Source organism: Sinohyriopsis cumingii, chromosome 2 (genome assembly GCF_028554795.1).
Source record: "Sinohyriopsis cumingii isolate HCF-2022 chromosome 2, ASM2855479v2, whole genome shotgun sequence".
Taxonomy (NCBI): Eukaryota; Metazoa; Mollusca; class Bivalvia; order Unionida; family Unionidae; genus Sinohyriopsis; species Sinohyriopsis cumingii.
In genome coordinates, this window is record NC_142962.1 from 68,726,877 (window position 1) to 68,749,885 (window position 23,009).

Here is a 23,009-nt window from a genome sequence, read left to right on the forward strand (position 1 = left end):
TAACAGAACAGGGAACAGTTTGGAATGCAGTCCTTGAATTGTATTTACGCCACACGGGAACAAAAGATATGAGTGACCGAGTTTAAATGAGAATGGAACCACGGTAAGATTTCAGATTTGTATAACTAGTTTAATAATGAAACTTCTATTTTCAACAAAAAGCTTGTTCATAAAATTGTTTCAATTGCGTTTTTGAGAATGGATATGTGTTCGAAAACAAATCTGGCTCGTAAAAACAATTTTATTTACCTGCCTTTTCGTGATGTTTCCAAATTTTAGTCAACATTGATATAAAGTACTGACGCAGAGCTATGAGGAAGTAAGATTCACTGATCACTGGCTACGAGGAGACTGCCTCAGCTATTGATCCAAGCCATGTCACGTGTTTAATAGCTGTATATAATGTGAATCCGAGCGGCTGGAGCATCAATAGTATCAAAGACGAGTACTAAGCTGCTGAAAGGTATTGCCCTCATATAATTTAATGTTAAATATTTCCGATAGAATGCAATGTTCTTCAACTTTAACATGGTCTTTGAACTTTACACTATGTGTGGAAAATGATACCTACGAAAAAATGACTTACTAGGTACGTACAGTAACATTCAGAAAGTCTTTTAATAGATTTATAGGAGATATACAGGTATCCTAATAAAATAAGTGACGAAACTACGGAGTTGTTACCTCGAGTACAAGCTGAGATACGGTGTATAATTATTTTATTTTATTAAATATGGGATGCTTGTACTCTAAAAAACGAAAAGATGCACTTCGTAAAAATAAAACTGTGGTGAGAACAAATTCAAAGAAGACGTACCTAACAGAAAACTTACAACCTAAGCACGATGTACAATGTAATGGAATTTCTCAAAATGATCCTGAAATTACGGAAGATCAGAAGCGTCTTATTCTGGAATCATGGAATATAATCCAAACAGATATGGCAAAAGTTGGAGTTGTAATGTTTATGAAGTAAGTAATCCTTTATTTATTTATTCATTTATTTATTTATTATACGCTTGCAATCAGACAGCAACAAAAAGACATATATACTGACATTAAGTAGAAGATAAAATTACACGAGCAGTAATTTATGTAACACATCCAAAATAGGCTATTTTCAAACAAACCTCTGATTACCGGACTACTAAGGAATATGTTTTATGTGTCTAGTTAGGGCAGGTTGAGGTTCAAGGTAGGCATATAATAAGTGAAAAAGAACAGGTTTGAATATCATATACAAACTGGATGTAAAAATATGGTATCATAAGGGAATTGCCATTAGGATACGCTAAACTGTATCTACGTTGCAGTATCACGCCACAATTAGGAACAGGCGGAGCAAAATGGACGTCAATTTACCATCGCTTTAAATTTTCAACAAATCACGTTACGGCATCTACGGATAAACTCTTACCGTTTGATATAACTCGCCGCTGCAGATCAAATTATAAGCTTTTCAAGGTCATTCAGCACCCATAACCTCCATACTTTTAAGGTATGCATTGAAAAAGAGGTGAATGTAATCCTTATAGTGTTGAATGAGTTTAAACTATTAGGTTCTTTGCATTTTCAGAAATTCTACAGCTGTAAAAATGCGCCAGTAAATTCTAATCTGCTTATTAAAAAAATACCATATGGAAGAAGAAGACAATCGGAATACGCACAGATCTTTTCACGAATGACCGGGAAAACACATCGGAAATACTACAGCCGCTTTGTATATACATTTTTCTCTCCAGAACGACAGAGAAATCTAGCTGTTTTACTAACCTTAATTTCACTGGTCAACAGTGAAATCATTACTGACTTGAAAAGGCCCTAATCTGTAGTATTTTGGTGTGCCGAACACGAATATAACCGTGAAAAATTTGTATTGGCTCTCGTTTTGAAGATATTCATATACCTCATTTTCTATGTTTCACTGTGTAAATTTCTCCAGTAGGACTGCAGCAACATCCGGAATAATGATGTAACATTGCATAATACCATCATGCTCACATCATCCACAGTTGATTGCATCATTTTCTGATGCAATGCAATACTAATGCCATGCGGCTGCTGAAGTAAGTTGACGTCAGCAGTGTACTATACATGTGTAGGCCTATTATACTAATGCCAGGCGGCTGCTGAAGCTGACGTAAGCAGTGTACTATATAAAGCCCAATCAGATAGGTTCAGCATTTAAAATATTTTAGACGTTGTGCGAGACAGTTCAAGCTACTGTTACATAAAACTTATTATTTTATCCATTTACGTACAATAAAGAACAGTAATGCCTCGAAAGTGTGTTAATACCGCGGACAATTTTTGCTATATTTGTGGGGAAGTGACATTTGCCAACCAGAAGAAAAGTATCAATTCTCAAGTGAAGAAGGCATATCATCTTTACTTCGGATGCAAGGTTGGTGACCAAGACAAGCCTTGGGCTCCGCATATATGCTGTGCTACATGTACAACACAGCTTTCACAGTGGTTGAATTGCAAAAGGTCATCAATGCCGTTTGCAGTCCCAATGGTGTGGAGAGAGCCAAGCAACCACCTAAATGACTGTTACTTCTGCTTGGTTCCTCCTCTTTCCGGCGGAATAACGAAGCGAAAGAAGTCGAGAATAGTCTACCCAAACATTCCGTCTGCATTGAGACCAGTTCCACATGGTGAGGGACTTCCTATTCCAGAACCTCCAGCAGAATATTCTCTTGATTCATCTGACGAAGACAAAGGTGAGTCGACCTGTTCTTCTCCTGGTCCATCAGCATGCAGTGATCCAGATTTTCACTGTGGTGCATCATCAACCCCACACAGAATAACACAGGAAGAACTAAATGACCTGATTCGTGATTTGGACTTATCAAAGAACAAGGCAGAATTGCTAGGATCAAGACTCCAACAATGGAATCTTCTAGAAGAAGATGTCACAATTACTGCATATCGAAAGCGCCACCAGCAATTGGAGCCTTTCTTCAGAAAGGAAAGTAATCTGATATTCTGTTCCGATATTGAGGGCCTCATGAATGCTTTAAAAATCACTCATGACCCACAAGAATGGAGACTATTTGTGGACTCTTCGAAACTGAGTCTCAAGGCTGTGCTTTTGCACAATGGAAACATTCTTCCATCTATTCCAGTAGCGTATGCTGTCCACATGAAAGAGACATACGATAACTTAAGGCAGCTACTGAATTCCATTGAGTATAACAAGTACAGCTGGCACCTCTGTGGTGATTTGAAGGTAGTTGCCCTTTTAATGGGACTGCAGCAAGGATATACAAAATACATGTGTTTCTTATGCGAGTGGGATAGCCGAGCAAGGGAAATGCACTACATGAGGAAGGAATGGACTCACAGGCAGAATGTAGCCATTGGAGAGAAGAATATCCAACACCCAGCTCTGGTTGAGGCTCAGAAAATCTTGCTACCACCCCTTCACATCAAACTAGGTTTGATGAAGAACTTCGTGAAAGCCATTGACCGGACTTTGCCAGCATTCCGATACCTGCATGAAAAATTCCCTCGACTCAGCGAAGCAAAGATTAAAGAGGGAGTTTTTGTGGGTCCTCAGATTCGAGAGCTTTTCAAAGATGACCGGTTCAACAACTTGCTGGAAGGTGACGCGAAACAAGCATGGAATGCTTTTCGCCTAGTTTCTACAAACTTCCTCGGAAATGTTAGGGCAGAAAACTATAAGGAACTAGTAGAAGACATGTTGATGAAGTATAAGAAACTTGGCTGCAATATGTCTCTAAAGATTCACTTCCTTCATTCCCATTTGGATTTCTTTCCTAGCAACTGTGGTATTGTTAGTGATGAACACGGCGAACGTTTTCATCAAGATATCGCAACAATGGAACAAAGATACCAGGGAAAATGGTCCACTACAATGCTGGCTGACTACTGCTGGACACTCCTCAGAGATGCTCCCGAACAGCTGTACAAGAGACAGGCGAAGAAATCTAAGATGTAGTCAATGACTTGATTTTTTATAGGTAGGCTATTACAGTTGACCTTTTACTATTGGAATGCATTTCGTTACGTAAACATTAATTTCTTGCAGATTACAAAAAAACTAGAGCCAATTTTGCAATTTGACTGTCATATTCGTGTTCAGCACATAAAAATTGATAAGAATTGACTAATTTTATTTCAGTAACATGACTTTTGTAAAAATTTGTTGTCCAGTGTTTTCTGACCTCAGTCTGGTTGTCTCAGTCAGGTCATCTCAGTCCAGGCTATAAGAACTACATATAAAAAGAAGAAACCCTTGTTGCCTTCTGTTGTGCTTGACGGAGTTGTTCGAAGTCAAACAACAACAACAGATATATTACAAAACATATATCAAGTTAAGGTCTGTCGAACTTTGAGAACACACCATATAGAACTTTTCAAAGAGACACACGCGCAAGCACACAAAGTCAAGCTATTTGCTGTTATGCTCGAAACTAAAGTTCGTTCCACACATCATTATGCATTTTATCATATCAATAGGCCTAACTCGGTACATTTTCAGCCATTAAATCTAGTAAAAGTACCTAATTAGTTTTATATACTTCTGTGAAACAAATTAGATGCTGTTAGCTTCACTTAATGACGCTGACCTAAAACTTTACTGAGCTACAGAGAGGATCAAATTCGCTATGCTATGTGGAACCAACTATGACAGAAAAACACTGTTCCAGGCACACGGACTATACTCATCACTGACTACAAAAAATTAAATATTTAAAGTCTCTCAAGAGATACTGCAAAGAAAACAACAATTAGAAATGTGTTAGATTAGATCTGCCTTCTTCGAACTTAGTCAAACATCCCCAAAGAACGCCAGCTGAATCAATTTTTTTAAAGTAGACCTGCCTTCTTCAAACTTAGTCAAACACCCCCAAACAGATCCAATTGAATCAAAATTTGTAAACAAATGGAAATTCCTGCACTTACCAATAAGAGTGGTTAACTCACCAGTCCATGCGATATTCAACATGAAAATTTCCATGTAGCATGTCATTGCATTAGCTATAGCACTGCTTGCCATTTTTCCACGAAAGTAAATATTAATTTCCAAGAATATCATGACTATGAAATCTGATCCGTCACCACACACTTAGTTATAACTGTATTGTAGTCTGTACGTAATATTCTAATGTATCGTACCGTTTTCTACCATAGATTTTTTTCCCAAATTAGAACTGTTGAAAGGTAAAAGATATCTGTATAAAAGATATAAATAACTTATTTTTATTTTCATATGATACCCATCGATTACATATGATAAGACAGTAATAATATCAAAAGGTTTTATGTTTCTTTTTTCTCGTGCGAAGAATTATTTACTTCGGGTTGACAGGTCGCTCCATTGCCCTCATTAATATATTCGCATAAACGTACAGTACTGTATTTTGAACAACAGTAGCAAATGGCTCGAGACACTTGTTACATAATACGTCCAACACGTAACAATTATAACTTTTTTGTTGTTGATTTTTCCCTATTCTAAGAACGGCATATATAGCTAGATTCTACTTAGATAATTATTCAGAATTTCATTAGAAAGGTACAAGACCTGATGACATTTATATAGAGTGAGAGCAATGACAGTACCTGATGAATAATATTGTGTTTTGAATCTGTTAACTAAATTGCAAAAGTGCAGAGTTATTTTAATTTTATTGGAAAACACTGGGTGTAAAAAAATCTGTGTCGGTGTTGGTACGAAGACAAAGAAATCCCAGTTGCAGGTTTATATTTTTATCAACCCTTTCGGCAGAGCCTCGTAAACAAATACCCCCTTGAATGGGATTTCCTTTTCTCGGTGCAAACCCCAACATAGATTCTCTTAATCTTGTTAACCAACTAAAGTCATCAACACACTATCACAGCGTTCATTACAGTGAACAATTGATTGAAATGACTTATTCTTAGCTGAAACAATATCAGCTTGAAGCCCAAACTTCATTGGTTTCGATGTGGCATTATGGGATTGCGGACTACCATGGAAATTGAAGAACATGACAACATGCAAAACTATGTAATTCCTATACAAATGATTTGACAACAAAAATACAATTAGGCATTGGTAATTTAACGTTTAGAAACAACACGTAAGCACATTTTTGCGAACAATTTTACTTAGTTATAATTACAATACAGACATAAATTAGACCGATCTTCGCAAGTCATGAAAATAAACAAAGAAATGGGAAAACGTGTTTGAAACTATTTTACTTCTCTGAACATAAAGACATGCCCTCCGAGCTGGTTGGCGTAGGGATAATATCCAAAACTGGACAGCAAATCGCTAGATAGCAAAGGCCTTACTTATTGGCCATAGTATAGAGTGCTTTAAGCCACGAGGTATTCCCAATGCTAAAAGAAACCAAAAACACAAGAGTCGCCTGCATGAAGGGCTTGTGAACTGTTCCGATTATTCCTAGTGAAACAGGATAATGCAGCCGACAGTATGTTTTTATTTTGACGTCTTTTATCATATACAACCAGCATATAAACAGACTCATGTTATTATCTGCATTGGCAGGAATAATTAAAGCTTTATTGTCGTGTGTTTTACAATTTATGGACATGTACAAAGTAAGAAAAAGTTTATGTGGCTTTTTTGTGACCAGTCTTCATGGTTGATCATCAAACCTTTTATCCTTGCAACAATTTCAAAGTATCACGGTTGCTGGTAGAGTTATACATTTTACGCATAACATAAACAGCCCCTGCTGCATGCAATCCTAAAAGATAGGGTTAGTATCTTCTTTCTTTTGAACTGAATTCCAATTTTGCCCTCGCTTATAAAACGATACACGACTTAATATTGTAATAAAGATCTTGAACTTGTTTGAAAAAAGTCGTTTATAATTAGAGAAAAATGGAAGGAATTCCTCATCTTTTCAATCATTATTAGTAGTAGTAATTAATTAATTTATTTATGTATTAATTAATTAATTAAGTAATTGATTAACTAATTTATTCATGTATTTATGTATTTACTTATTTATTTATTTATTTATTTATTTTAAGCCAGAGCCACATATATAAAATGTGTGTAGTATGTACTACTTTAAGACACATATCCTCCTGAAATACAGTCAAGAAACAAGTTACCACTGCTCCCAAAAGACTCTTTTTGGCAAATTTTCCTATGGAAAAATCCTTTCATACCAATAGTTTATTTAGCAAACTCATTGTTGAATGATGCTTACATTAAATGTATTTTACCAGTCAAAGAGTCTAATGAGAAAGAGAGAGGAGATAGAAGAAGAATTGTCACAATAGTATAATTATATCCACAGCACTGCCTTTTGGTGATTTGCATACAGTTCATGTGCTGACATCTTATCGAGACTAGCATTGCAATCAGCGTTTCGGAAATCAATATGTAATGAAACCCAAGTTATGGTTTGTATGTAACTGTAAACATAGACAGATAATCATTCAAGAGCAGGAAACACACAGCTTTTTCTCGTTATTTCCTGCCCTGCAATAAATGTGCCTGGTATGTATTGTGTAACCCTTGCCCGCCCGACAGTCTGTCCGATATTAATTGTGTTGTTTAAGTTATGGAATTAGTTTAATTTAAATATAGAGAAAAGATGGAGAAGTCATGTTCTACGACCAGAATTAGGATTTACGCGCTACATGTTTATAAATGTTTGTCTTCTAATTTTAGTCTTATCAACCGCCCTGGTAATAACATAATTATGAATTATTCCTAATAATAAATCATTTATCTTATGTTATAGCTGATTGTCGCGATGGGGCCAGATTTAATTGTAAACATACGTGGGAAAATATTGTTTTAATTTGCAACGGGACTTATAAAGAGATTGACTTCAAACAAAAATAAATACAGATACATTATAATGGGATAGTTTCGTTTAAAATAAGTTTGGTATTCTCATTTTTTTCTTTACTTAGGTGACCTTACTAAATAAATCCATTCAATGATAGGTACTGCATTATCTTCACAAGAAAAGAGGGTATCTGTGTAAATCATGATATTGTGCAATTTTTGAATATACAAAGAAAACAGTACTGCTGTACTTATTACATTACTAAAGAGAATATAGTATTTGCAAAAATATGTTAGACTTAGACATCAGGGTGCACACTATTTGCAGTACAGACCGACGTATATGTGAGTGTGGGTCTTAAAACACTAACATAATTATGACTTCCAGTTTAAAAATTAATCAATTTCAATAATAAGCTAAACATTTATGAAAGTATTCAATGCCTTGAAAAACGTAATGACAAACTAAGCATCATTTGCATATTTTAAAAAATTACGTTAGATGTGTATCATCAGTCTTATTGTTTTGGTAGACTAATCACATGTTTTGGTGCATTTTTCTACGATGTTGTCATACTATTAAATTTGATTTATAAAGCAAACTGGCATAAATTCACGGTCAAAATTCAGTACATTCTTTACTCTTCATTACCTACAAATTAATATTCATGAGTTATTTGTCACTGACACTTCATACATTTTCATGTGTATCCCCAGGAAAACTTTATGGAAAATAATAAAATAAATATCACAATATATATATTTAGTTTGTTTAATTTCCGTATCGCTCGTGCATGCAAATTATCACCAAACTACCAGGCCATTCTTCATCATTCGATTTCCTCTGACGAACTGAAAGCTTATAATCATCATTCTGACTAAAGATGTTATAAAGAAAAGAGATGATCGTACCAGCCCTGATAGGTCAACTGTAATTCTTTACTTACTTACTGATGAATGTAACTTCTCCGTCATCGGTAAAGTAGCAACTTGTAGAGAAGATCCATCAAGAGCCAGTCTTATGCCCATTAGACCGATTTGGCCCAATGGGGCCCCGCTTTCACAGGGGCCCTGCGCGTTAGTAATTTTTAAAAATACGTCTATGACAGAAAGTAATTTTAAAGCGATGGAAGAAAATTATAAGTTCAGTATCATATAAAAATGTTTTAAAAAGTTTATTTCCAAATGCCGTGATCCAAGGGACCCCGCCAAATCCAAATAGGGCCAGCGTTTGCTAAGGCCGTACTGGATCCAGCTCACACTTGCAATGTATTTTCTCCTACCGGAGAGAATGTTACACATTCCTACAGTTTGATATACTAATATTCCTGCTTAGTTCCTTCCCCCTTCAAAGAATTAGGATGCTGTCTTTGTATGTTTTCCTGAACATACTATTTGGTATTGGAAACATGTTTGCAGATTTCATTTTTGACACACATGGAAGCCTGTTGTTCATCATGAAGGTTTAAGATTGCATTGCATGCGAAAGGTTGCCCCACAAAACTTGGGATTATGAAAGTCTTTGATGATCGTGCAGCTTTATGTGTCTCCTAAAATTGCAGTCGAAATGAAACTTGTTATCGCAAAGTTTGCAAATATGCTCTTCAGTCGAATAATGTTCAGAAAAGAGGTGTTTCAGTTTGGATTTGTCCGCACATTTAATGCCACCTATTACACATTGAAATTGTAAATCCTGAATGTATATTTTATTCTAATGTCCTAGATCTCTTTGTCTAGCAAAACCTTTACCACGTGTAGAACAAACATATGGCCTAAATACAGTGTGTGTGTGTGTGTGTGTTCTCTGGTGACATTCAGTATTAAACCAACAAAACGAACCAAAGCCACAGACCTTGCAAATATATGAACGTTTCCTTTCATGTTTCCTTCATGTTCTTACAGCCTGCTGATTGTCTACAATTAATTCCGTTCGCATTCAAGATGCTTGGAAAACAATACAACTAGGTGCACATACATGTCCTGACGTGAACGTACTATAGCAGCTGTGTATCGTAAAGTGCGGACATTTTCTAACAGTGTTTAATTGTATTAAAGTTGCATCAGTATTCACAATACTCTTTTAACTTGAGCGCTCATTTTACGTTTGGGGATGTGAGCAAAATAAACCTTTTGATAACATGCAAGGTTTTCGGTGAAAAATTATGCATGGGCCTGGCAAGCAAACAAATCTCCGAAATTATGCATGGACCTGGCAGGCAGACTAATCTCGGAAATTATGCATGGGTAGGCAAGCAAACTAATTTCCGAAAGTACGCATGGGCCTGGCAAGAAAACTAATCTCCGAAAGTATGCATGGGCCTGGCTAATCTCCGAAAGTATGCATGGGCCTGGCAAGCAAACTAATCTCCGAAAGTATGCATGGGCCTGGCAAGTAAACTAATCTCCGAAAGTATGCATGGGCCTGGCAAGTAAACTAATCTCCGAAAGTATGCATGGGCCTAACAAGCAAACTAATATCCGAAAGTATGCATGGGCCTAACAAGCAAACTAATCTCCGAAAGTATCCCTGGGCCTGGCAGGCAAACTAATGTCCGACAGAAATGCTTAAGCTAAGTCATTATGACAAATTATAATCCCGGGAGTAGTAGATTTCCCTGTATTACCCACATACAAGTGAGAGGGGGTATATACATCTATATTTATACTGCACTGGTTATCACAAAAGGTCCCACCTGTATTGTTACACATAGATACAGCAATATCTCCATCATTACAGTGGTGTTACACGATCGATATGTAATGTATACAGATGTCATGCTACACAATGCTCAAACAAATTTATTTCTCGGCATTTACTAATGGACTTTTGTTACCCACACAAACCTCTATGCACAAGGTATTTTGTTTCGACATGAATGGATTTTGTTCACAACAAAAGTGAGCACCAATACTATCATCAATTGCGTGATTTATGTAAATACGCAATGTTCAGAGTGTCATTTATATTCCTGGTATCCCCCAAGGTCACATATAAGCATAATTTTGACATATGGCTTCTGAACATGGGCGTTGTATGGAATTTATAACGTTTTTGACAACGGGTCCATTAATAATTTATAAATATACAAATGCAATACCACGGTTTGTGTAGTTTAAAATAAAACCTCTTACTGTATTTACATGTATTGTGTACACTCCTAAGCGAACATTTTATTGGTAGGCTGATTTATAAATGCACTTTAAGGACATTATTGGCTAGATCATGTCAGGGAAATTGGAGTCTTTCCCAACGAAATTCTGAAACAGCCGACCAGGTTTAGCCTGAGCGGTTATCAAAACTGCGACCCCTGGATTACGATACCAACGCTTAACCAGTTGATTTACCGCGGTTCTCATATTCGAAAAGGGTAAACACATGCCTGTAAGTACATTGAGTGCAGCAGTCCAATCCATCCACCTGAAAATCACAGGTACTGCATTGTTTCTGATCTACCAGCACAATTTAAAATTCAAATCTGATGATACTCTTTTCGTACTTAGTCGCGCGTTAGTCACGAATGACAACGACATAGTTAATTCTCAGATCCCTTTCTTTTCCAAATCATAGTAAAATCAGATTTATTTAAATCACATATCATTCGATTCGACCTAAAGGAGCTTACAATAAGGTTTTGACACAAGACAGGATGAGTTTTGCTGGGTTTCTTGTCTTTCTCTTACTAAGTTTTCTCTTTGTTTGTAATAAGAATGAACTATTTATTGGTCGATAGCACAAACTCAGCTTCATTAGTCTGGAACATGGACTTCAGTTTTCGCGCCAACACTAAGCATTATCAAAGGTGCATTTCTTGGAAGTTAACGGCTTGTATCGAAATTTAACAATTTGAAAAAGTTGGTGAGAAATGTTTGCTCTAAAACAACATACAAATATTTTCTGCGCTTTCTTATAAATTTTCAACAAGGTTAAACAAACATAAACGTTATATTAAGGACAATTCTAAATCACTACAAATAAAATAAAGGTTAGTGCTCATTATTCTGTACACCTATCAACACGTAAGGGTCAGTCAAGGGGCTTTTTTTTAAAAATCATATTTGTTTCGCACAACGGAATGTCCTAATTAGCAAAAGATTTTCAGTGGCTTCATACGCTTTCGTTGGATGTCTCATTTTCGTTTACATGACTGCTGTTGCATTTTTATAATATAGAACTCACAACCACGTCATTTTATGATTAATCTGTATCAGAGCGCTTGATGCACCTAAACAAATACTCGGAGAGTCTTTGGCCGTTTCGTCGCATGAGAAAGAGACATGGATGAACCGAGTACCATTTAAAAGTGACATCACATTTATGATATCATAATTAAACGTGTGTACAGGCTAACATACTGCATCTACCCACTGTGCGCTTTGCCATGGGTGGGGGGAAATAATACTGAAATAAAAACAAAAACAATTAAGAATTTAATGTATATCAAATATAATGTCAATTGTCAAATCACCCAGAAGATAATGTCAGAAGGACGTTATGTAAACTCTATTTTTCGGTAACTGAAAGTTCTTACCACCGTAGTAAATAGCACTAACTCTCATAATTTGCAATCCTGAACTCATTTATGAAATTTATCTCTAACTGTATTGTTCCGTGTCACAAACCGGCTTTTTATCTCCAACAATTGATGTTTTATTTCATTCTGTTTAACATTTACCAGCAATGTTTCAATCGAAATTGACGGGATTTGTTCCGTTTAAAATCACTCTGCACTGCATATATCCCCCAGAAGCCCCAACGTTTCTAATTATATTAACCTAAGTGTGCTGTTCAATTCAGTGCGAGCTTTTAACTTCAGTGTGATACATTTAGAGTGTAGGGGACTGATCAGCTTTAATCTAAAATGAAAGTATGCTACTTGAGTTTTGTGCGTCTTTTCTGTGGCCCCAATTTCACTACACATTTTACATTTTCTGCCTCAACTTGAAATTTCTTGATATCTTTATTACATTGATTGGTTTTGAACAAAGAGTCTTTAAAGAATTCTTCAATTTGTAATTTAGAACAAATGTACTCACATGCGTGCATTTTTATGATGGAAGATTTCTGAAAACAACTCGCCAATATGTTTACATACTTATAAATAATTCGACATAAGACGATAATTAAGTCATCTTTTGTATAAAAAAATATATGTTGACATTCCATTTGATAATTGCGACTTAATAAAAAGATAATTTGACCAAGAGCCATGTTAATGCCCAGTTGTGCTAGTTATCTACTTAAATAAGTCGTCTAAGTTATTAAAATGTCTGAACATAACTATAAATAGGGCGTCATCAGGCGCGAAATAAGTCGATTTATCCTAATCGTAGGCGAAATAACGTCTTTCAAGTACGTAATGTCGGCTAGGCTTTGAATGGTAAACTTATTTTGCGCCTGAAGACGACCTAATTGTAGTTTTGTCCTAAGTGGAAAGGCAGAGAAATATGCACCCTCAGATGGCAGAAGTGGGCATTAACGCCACTTTATGTCAAAGTGTCCTCTTATTAAGGAAACATTAAAGCAAACGGATATGTCGACTTCGAATTTAAACGTTTGATATTTCTTCTTCTTAGGATGACCTATTTATAATTATGTTAACATATATGTCATCTTATTTAAGTGGATAAGTAACGTGGTTGGCGGAAATCTGCCACCATATAAGTTTTTTAAGATGAAAGATTTATTCTTCCTCTATTGCTTAATATCTAGATTTCAGAAAAATCCTAATATCATCATCAGCAAGATGGTGCAGAATCACAATGGACATGTTTTGATAATTGTTAAAACAATGCCACCATTTATGGAACAATTGACGTCTTATTCTGATATGGGTCTTAATAGAGAGAACATTTGACTGACTATGTCTGGAATGCAAATTTTGTGTAGAATTCATTCGCTTTGACCTCACCCCCTCATGATATGGTAGCAAATCAAGATACATTGCGTGTAGAAGAGATTTGGCCACCATCCTCCGCCACCCCACCCCACCTCTCTCTCTCTCTCTCTCTCTCTCTCTCTCTCACGGGAGAAGTTATTTGTAAAGAACTCAGTCGTAGACTTGTGACAATCAACATGGCTAAAAACAGATCTGCCTCCGGACAAGTGAGAGATGTTTATAGACTATTAAGAAACCGATGCTAACCTTCCACAGACAATTTGCCTTCACTGGAAAAAAATTAAGCTCTTCTTAAGTATGAAAGAATACCGCTCCATATCAATTTGTTTAAATTCTAGCACAATCTGTGTGTAGAACTAATGGAGAGAAAATTCTCTTGACATTCCAATCGTTGCATTGGACTGTGCCAGGATCGCTACGAGCCCATATCAGAGAGAAGAAACAACTTTCATCAATATTTCCGTTTGAGTATTACAGTTGTGCATGTGATTCACAACTTTCAAAGGAACAGAACATCTTTTACAAAATAACGTATTCTTTCTCTTGCGTTCCCAACTTTGATCACGCATGAGATTTTGATTAGACTTCCAATGACATTGTGAGCAGTACAATCCCTTTATCATAGTGGGTTAACTTCATATCGATCGATCGACACGGGGCCCGCATTGTGCATAGCTATAACAAAAATACATCGTCTAAAATTACAAATGGACTCGAACGATGATCCGGGAAACTGGAAAAAGTGGAGAAAACTTGTCTAGTTGTTTCCAAGCCAAAATTTTATTTAAACTGCAGTTAAGCTGATATGCGAGTTTATTATCACATTATCATCATCATCATCACCATCATCATCATCATCATCTCTCTCTCTCTCTCTCTCTCTCTCTCTCATGTACACAATACACGTTCAGACAGAATGTCATCATACTTGTAACGTGAGCGATTTCTCATTCTACACTGTGTGCGCTCGACTGTTTCAATGCCTATTCAATATTTTATGCTCCAATAGATATTGTCTCACAAAATGCTCTTAATATATCCCTATAGAAATTTGTACCTCGAATAAATACATGAATTAGAAGTACATTTATAAAAAAAAGGGCTGACAAGATATCTACAATCCTTGCTTAGAGGAAGATTTATATTTCCGTTGGTTGGTAAACATTTTCAAGCTTCTCAGAATTCCCTTACGGCTAAATTATTTGTACAAAGCTATGAGAGAGAGGATGTAATTACAATATATAATCAACCAAGAGCCGTAAAAATTCATCAAATATATATCAAGAAAGAGCCATCTAATATCATCCAAAATTATTAACCAAAAGCAGTCTAACATCGTCCAAAAATATATATTTCAGTAATAGTCGCGGGTTTAGATCGATGTAAATGTATTATCCTGTTCGAAGGATACATACCCACTATTAGACAATTACAAAAGTCAAGTTTGCATTGATAGCAAAGGATCTTGATTCCAAGTTAATTCAAGCAAAGCGACGACTGCAGATTCATTTTATCCCTGTACAGTTAAGGTAATAATGTATCTATATATCCATTAGCTACCACATAATATTTATTAAAGTAAATCAAGAGTCACAAACATTTCCTATAATCCCAATCTTTCAACATTTGCGTGAAATATGTCCCTAATTTAGTGTTATGTCGCGGCTTTTTCGGAAATAATCTTTTCCATTTCGAGAAAGTTAACTTAAATGTATTTCTACACTTGCGCGGAAGCACTAATTTCAGTTCCAACTGCTTCATATAAATGGATTAATTGTCCATATTTATTCAAGTGTTTCCTTGAGCATTTCTTGTCGGAGATATTTCTAATAGTATTCCAGACGACATATATCCAATAGAAACTGATTCTGAATGATTTCATGATCTATGAATGTCATATTCCTTTAAATTCATCCCTAACGCATGGCCTTTCTTCGATTTAGAATACTTAAATTCACAATCAAAATTAAAATGTATCAATTTTGTATGTCTGTATTGGAAGTCACTCTACACTATTATTACCAACAATGCATGGCCGCTATTGATTGTATTCTGTGTCACACAATGAGTTAAGGAACGCATTAAACTGAGACCTTGTAATGCTTCTATCTGATTTTGCATGCGAGTTAACCAGTAAATGACACATTATAATTGCAGGCTATCTCTGTAATCATGCTGAATCACTTAACGGCACCAAAACAGTAAGTTTCTTACTCAGATATACAGAGAATATCATAGTTTTTCTAACAAGTACTTAGATACAACGGGGACAAATTATCAAAGGTCATGATGAAATTTCTGTAAACAGTAGCATTTGAATGAAACAAATGGAATTTCTAGTAGAAGAGTGCTTCCCAGAAACCAGTGAACCCACAGCAATTTTCTGTGTCGTCTTTTCACTCAAGAGCTAAGGTGTTCAGCTCAAAAACATTTTATTTTCTTTATGGGCTTTAAATGCCTCCTTCTGTATACACAAGTAACATTCTTCGCTAGCCAGCGAATTTACAGAAAGTCTGAGAAAAATATTCAATATTTTCTTAGAGACTATAACTGGGCGCAATAACAGCTGATTCGCGCATTTAGTATAATGATATGTTGAATTTATAACAAAGGTTACACCTATTTCTATTCTGTATCTTTAACGACACGGAAGCACAATTGTGAAGTCGCCTTGAATTTGACCAAGCATTGGTTTACTGCACAGTAAAATTCATCTTACAAGGCAGCGTTCTGTGTGATGTGTAATATGATACTTTAACTAACAAATAATAGGAACAAGCACTGCCATACTCATCCAACGAGTTGAATCATTATTTACAATGTGATGGCCACATTCATTAATTTTGGTGCACGTTTATATATTTACTTTAAATATTAAAAATGTCTCAATTCTGGGAAAACTCTCCATCCAGGATGCTTTTTCGGAATTAAGATGCCGTCCCAACATTTTAAAGGGTACATGCATTCTCTAAATGTATGGATCTTGAGAAAGTTTATCAGTTGCTTGATACTAAGATGGGGTATGATAAGTTTTGTGATCTTTCTGGACCATTTCCGGAAATACAAAACAGTATATATTTATTAGTACTTTTACCAAGAGCATGTAGACTTTAAAATAAAACGGAGTGTCAGAAATTCGTAGGAAGTGGTGAAACGTAGAATTTGATGTCCTCACTGCCAAAATTCAGCGTATATTTCTTCCATTGCCTAACTGAGGAGCCCCTCTATACGCTTTATCACATCTCTCTGTGCCATCTTAATGATTTTCGACAGGAAATGGTTAATAAATGTCGAAGTTCATAATTCTTGTCAATATAGACTCAGCATAACACAAGTTATGGTACAGGAGCATATCATGGTCCCATCAGTTTAGAAGAACCAACCATAGGTATGCGTCCTATTTATATTATAGTAGTACTCCAGGGGTGGATTAAATAATCAGAGAAACAACTATTCGGTCACTTGGGGGGGTGGCTTAAATATGAAAATTTTAATCACCTCAAAGCTATATAAGAATGTGACCAACTCAGGTATATAGTAGGTATATTTGTAAAACACGAATTCTAGTCAAATGCTTATACCTCCCAAATCTGAAAAAGTAGACACTATGCTTTTCAGGATTGAATTATTCAAATATGCACCGTAGAACTATATTCTTCACCTATTTCAGTTATGTGCACAACAGTTAATGCCTATCGATAAATATCGTCTATTTAATCATTAAAAAAAAATATGTTCCATATAAATTTTCAATTAATTTTATGTTATTCAAGGCATAATCAAACAAATTGTGTTCATTCTACGGATAATTCATTGTTTCTAAATTCCTTTTACGTTATTCAGCGTGTTAGTCAAAAATATGGATTCACCAAAACTATCTTGCTTACACTCGGCACTAACATGGACATAATTATATAATAACGGTATAGGGTATACAGTAGGAAAGCATTGCATTTGAATGAAATAACTGGACGTTTAATACAAAATGGCACTTTTAGAACCGGTTTAATCACGTCTGTTTGCTTTGGCATTCTAAATAAAAGCCAGTAGATTGAATACTATAAACATTTTATTTTCTGTGCATGCCTCAATACTGTGTTTTGTTGAATACAAGGATCTTCTTCCCTGTTAGCAAAAATCTTCCGCAAAGAACCAATCAAATAGAAGATATTCATAATTTTATCAGCGTTTGCAAGATAAATGTCCTAAACAATACACTCAGCACTACGATAGGATACAAAAACAATAACTCATTGGCTCAGTTAGTGTTGTGTTATCTTAACGAAAAAATGCGTTATGCGTATTATCTGCAACAGACAGCATACTTATCATACGTTCTTGTACTGATACATTCGTAAGCAGCTTTGTTGCATCCTATTCTCTTGAAATGAGTAGAATAAATCACACTTTTCCAGTCTTTACAGCAGTATTCTACATCAAGCCTTAAATAAGACTTTGTATTAAATGGAAGCATATATAACAACCGTGCACAAAGTTTATATTCCAGTGAGGCCATTTCTGTCATTTGAGTTATTTGCCAGCACTCAGCTGTGACAAGAAGGATCAAAATAATGGTAATTCTAGTTGAATTTATACTACAAACAAAAACAAATGTGAATGAAAACAAAGTTAAAGCAAGCAGGGTAATTTCTTTGTTAAAATACCGTTCTCAAGCCTATTATAGTTTCCTCCAGCTTGAAGAAAATATTGTTGTTTTTTCTTAAAATGTGATTCGTACATTTCATTAAATAATTAAACTTTTGACCTGATTCTTACTGCATCATATTATGATTTAACATCTTACCGAAAGACGTTACTGTTCTTGGCTTACAAACATTCTGAATGTAAACTCTGTCGTTATGAGTGACGAATGATTAAAGCGTTTGTAGCGTAAAGCCAGGTTAACATTGTCACCTTAATATCTAACACTTTTAAATTAAATGCTTGAAACAATTTACGACATTTTGGGGGAAATGTTTGAATCTATCAGAATTTATGATGAAGGATTTCTGTGACTTGTAATTAGAAGATTTAAGTAGTTTTACAAACTACTTCACACATAACATAAATCTATAGTAGATGATGTCACTAAGACCCTTAGTTCAGAAGTACACAACTGGAATCAGAAAATGCTAAACTCAGAGATAGTATTATTAGATTAACACTCAACGTGGATAAGGTTACAAATACCTCAGCTGTCTCAAGATCAATGGAGTCCCATAAATCCACAATAATGACACTGACAATTAAGTCCTGAGAATGTCTAAATCCCTCAGCTTTGAGATAAAGGGCATTTTACAGTTAGAAACCAGGATATCTTTGTTTCCTGTGGCAGCTTGAGGAAATGATGTCGTGACTTCATTGCGTTACATCCAGATAATCGGTTCCTAACTATCGGAACATGGCCAAAATTAAGTATACATAATATAATCGTTTCTGGAGGTTATCAGTAGGAAAATTAAATAGAGAGATTATATTTATTATCGTTTTGTTGTTGCATTGGGTTTAACGTCATTTTTCAGTACAAGACAAGTAATACATAGCGACCAGTATATGTCATGGAGAAAGAAACCGGAAGAGATGCACAAATCCACGGAAGATACGGGCATGCTTTCGCACATATCCACGCAAATGAGCCTGAGACTCGAACCCACGCAAAAATGCGATGTCGGTCACCTGTCAAAATCGAGAACCTTAGACTATTCAGTATTTTGTAATAGTTTCAACTTACAATTAAGGCTGGTGATTGAGAAAGGGTTGTTAAAAGATTTGCCAATTTCGTATATCTTGTTATTTTTAATTTGTTTGCTGGTTTCATATATTAAACCTGGCATATCATAATTAATCTCAGTTTTAAACTAGCCACGCATTTTCTTTGCGAATTTTCCTCTGAATAATTGTCGGCAAATTAGTTTATCCCCATTCAAAAGCGTCAGATCACAGAATCGTGCATATAGTGCATTGACTTGACATCTACCCTCGTAGATTCGACTTCCTTCTCTACACATTTTCGGTGTCTCTTCATCAGAGATATACTTAAACTTATAAAACTGAACACCATTGGATTGTGTGTATGTCTTTGTGGGGGTGGGAGAGCATGTTAATATAGATTGATGAACCATTGTATATTTTGTGATGGATTAATACAGCTTCGGGTGACCAAGTCGACTAAGGCGCTCGCCTTTACATATCACTGACATGGTAACTATGTCCGCTTGGGTTCGGGTCTTGGGCTCAGCCAGCGTGGGTTCAACATTTAAAACCTAATTTTCATCTTATCCTTAACAAATTGTTGTTTTATTACAATCTGCCCTTTATATATGATTAGTACACTTTTCCATGCATCAGATTCATATTTTGTCGGCTTTATATTTTGTATTTTATGATTGGAACGTGTTCCCAACTGACACTTGTCTTTCTTTTTTCCCCACGAAATTACTTTATACATTCAGTTTCAAACCCAGTGTTGTATTACTGTACATGTTTATTGCTTCTTTTACATCCAAATGGTTAATTTCTCATATTATGTCACTTTGAACACTAGAGCCATATTTTGTCATTCTGAACACTACTATAGCAGTATAATGTTCAGAAATTAGTGCAACATATGGTTGCATCAAATACAAGTCTAACAAAACTGTAGAAAGACGTGGATGCTAAATACTACAGTAACGTGGACTGTATCGCTACATGACAAAAATTAGTATATATCATCATTTTCTTTCTAATTTTGTATAAAAATTGGTACTGCATGTTTGGACAAATTGTATATATTTTCTAGACTTTTACAGTAATTATAAATTTTACTAAATTCTCATTTCACATTTCCAGATAGTACTTGAGTTTAGTAAAGACAGGTATTAGGTAGGCATTCACTAGAAATCCCTGCCACTATTTATGGTACAATAGTTTATGTGTGAAGTAGGATTATTGTAACATGATCGGGCCGGGTGGAATCGGATCTTGCGAATACATAACACAAAAATAAATATGAGCCCGTGAATAAGATGATTATTGATGATGCAAATTAATGATAAATGACTCTTTGATATTTTACCTCACGCCCTTACTTCCACCTCTTATAAACAAACGACCAACTAAATACCCTACTTGTTCATGCGAACAGAGTTCATCAAAGGATATAAGAAACTGGTATCGTTCCTCAAAGAACACAGTAAAAAAATAGCTCATCAATAAATAATCACAATTAATATCCATTGTACACATATATGATCACTGCCTGAATTTATCAACCGATATAATTGATATAGGATTTATCAACAGATATAATTGATACATGGATTTATTCAAAGATGCGATGATATCGTAGTCCAGTGCTTATGACCTGCTGAAGGATCCATAGTAAACCTCCCGTTTTTTTTCTTCTAGAATCTTTGATCACTCACAACAATATCGCCCTTTTAATCAATTTCACAAATGACCCCAGTATCCGGCTTAAACAGCTCTACGGAGTTCATTGGCCACAAGTCCGAAACACCTAATTCACAAATATATCCATATCTATAAATAGCAAACAATAATAGCTGAAAAAGTCACACTATAGCCTTAAGTTAAGAAATTTGCCAGGGGCCAATTTACGAAACTGGACCCCGCCACCTTCAACGACTCCTCTTAACAGCTAAGGGGCTGTCCATTTAGTACGCACACATGAATGGGGGTAACCCAAATGCATACGCTTGCGTATGGGGGTATGTCTACTGATAATGTACGTACGCATAGGAAATTGGGGTTTGAAACAACGATAATAATTTGTTTAATACGTAGTCTGTTTCAGTCGGCGTTTGAATTTTAGCGGACACTAGACAAACTGTTTAAAGGTATGCAACTGATTTCTTTGATGCAGCCAGACATTCAACGTCGGTGGACTAACTGTTTTATAAAACACGTTAATATTATTAATCCTCTATCGTTTCTGCGTGGATTAAATATAGGCCGTTTTATAGACTGGGGGGGGGGTGCATCAAGCGTACGTGCACAGGTGGGGGTATGTGTAAAAAGTACACATGTGTACAGGGAGGGGGAGGGATCAAGTTTTAACAGATTTTTGTGTACGTACTAAATGGATGACCCATAAGGTAAAATCACTATGCCGTGTAGGACATGATATATGATTAAGTACGAATACGGTCGTCTTGACTTTTCAATAAATTTATAAACAGCATTGAACGTGCGAATGTTTAATAGAGATTTAAGCGCAACTATTACTAAAACGAATGCACTACTTCCAATAATGGACAGATGCATATATCCATTCATTTTTTCCAACAAATTGCCCAGTGATTATGGAACGAAAAGCTCGACAAGGACGAAGTATCATTAAATCTCGCCCTTTTTTAATTGCTGTAGCTCCTGCTGTTCCTCTCCTTATTTTTTCAACTCTACACAATGGAATTAACGCTTCTCCATTGCTCTTCTTTCTGTGTTTTTCTTTTCTTTTCTAATTGTGCTTTATCTACCAATGGTAAATGTTAATGTTTAGCTAAGATGCCCATCATTTTAGATTTGGCTTTGGCGTATGCTTGTAAATATGACAAAACAAGTTTATGGAATAAACACCCGCGTTACAATGTACACATGTCACTGTTGATAAGTAATTATAGTAGTTATTCTAAAGTACCAATTTAATCTTGTCAATTCAACAATTTAAATATTTGTGTCATTAAAACTCAATATCAACGGTCATATGTTCACATATATTTGCCGTTTTGTGCCAATAATCGAGAAGAATATTGTCAGTCATTGGGTGCGTGTCCTTTATCTTCTGTAGTGTACATCTTGTAAACTCGAACTACAAATTTATGTAAAACAAATAAACTTCAGAAGGTTTTTCATCAAATACCATTTCAATTTCTCTGCATAGAAAATATATATTTATTATAGGAATTATGTATGGGTTTTTTTTTTGTTGTAAAACTTTCGCCGAATGTCAATCCCGAAATAAGAAGGTTTCAACAGCCCCAATTATCTCCCTTTGAGGACGATGTACTAGTAAAACAAATTATATAAGACCGCTATTAATTGATGACATTAGAAGGAAAAGCTTGATATTTGAAGATAAAATTAAGTTTATTTTTTCTTTTTTTTTTCTTTTTTTTCTACTGATTTCGCCAGTCCGGTACTCTGACTTTACTGGTTTCTTTCCGATCCTGTGCGAGCTCCTAATCAGTTGATGCAAATCATTCAATGTGTGCAAGAGACTGTTAAGATGTCTAGGAAAATAATCACTTTGGCAAATTCTTTAGCATAATATCTGCCTTTTTCTGAATACAATGTCTATGTACCAAATGTTAACAGGTAATTAC

General features: G+C 35.4%; 1 protein-coding gene across 1 annotated transcript in view; it reads left to right on the top strand.

Moving 5' to 3' along the window:
• The first annotated feature begins 469 nt into the window (after positions 1-469).
• The window catches only part of LOC149805103 (uncharacterized), a 64,031-nt gene continuing 41,491 nt past the window's right edge, over positions 470-23,009 (top strand). The window contains exon 1 of the mRNA XM_089947351.1: positions 470-972. Within this exon, the coding sequence (XP_089803477.1) occupies positions 734-972 (239 nt within the window). The 5' untranslated portion in view covers positions 470-733. The remainder of the gene's footprint in view (positions 973-23,009) is intronic.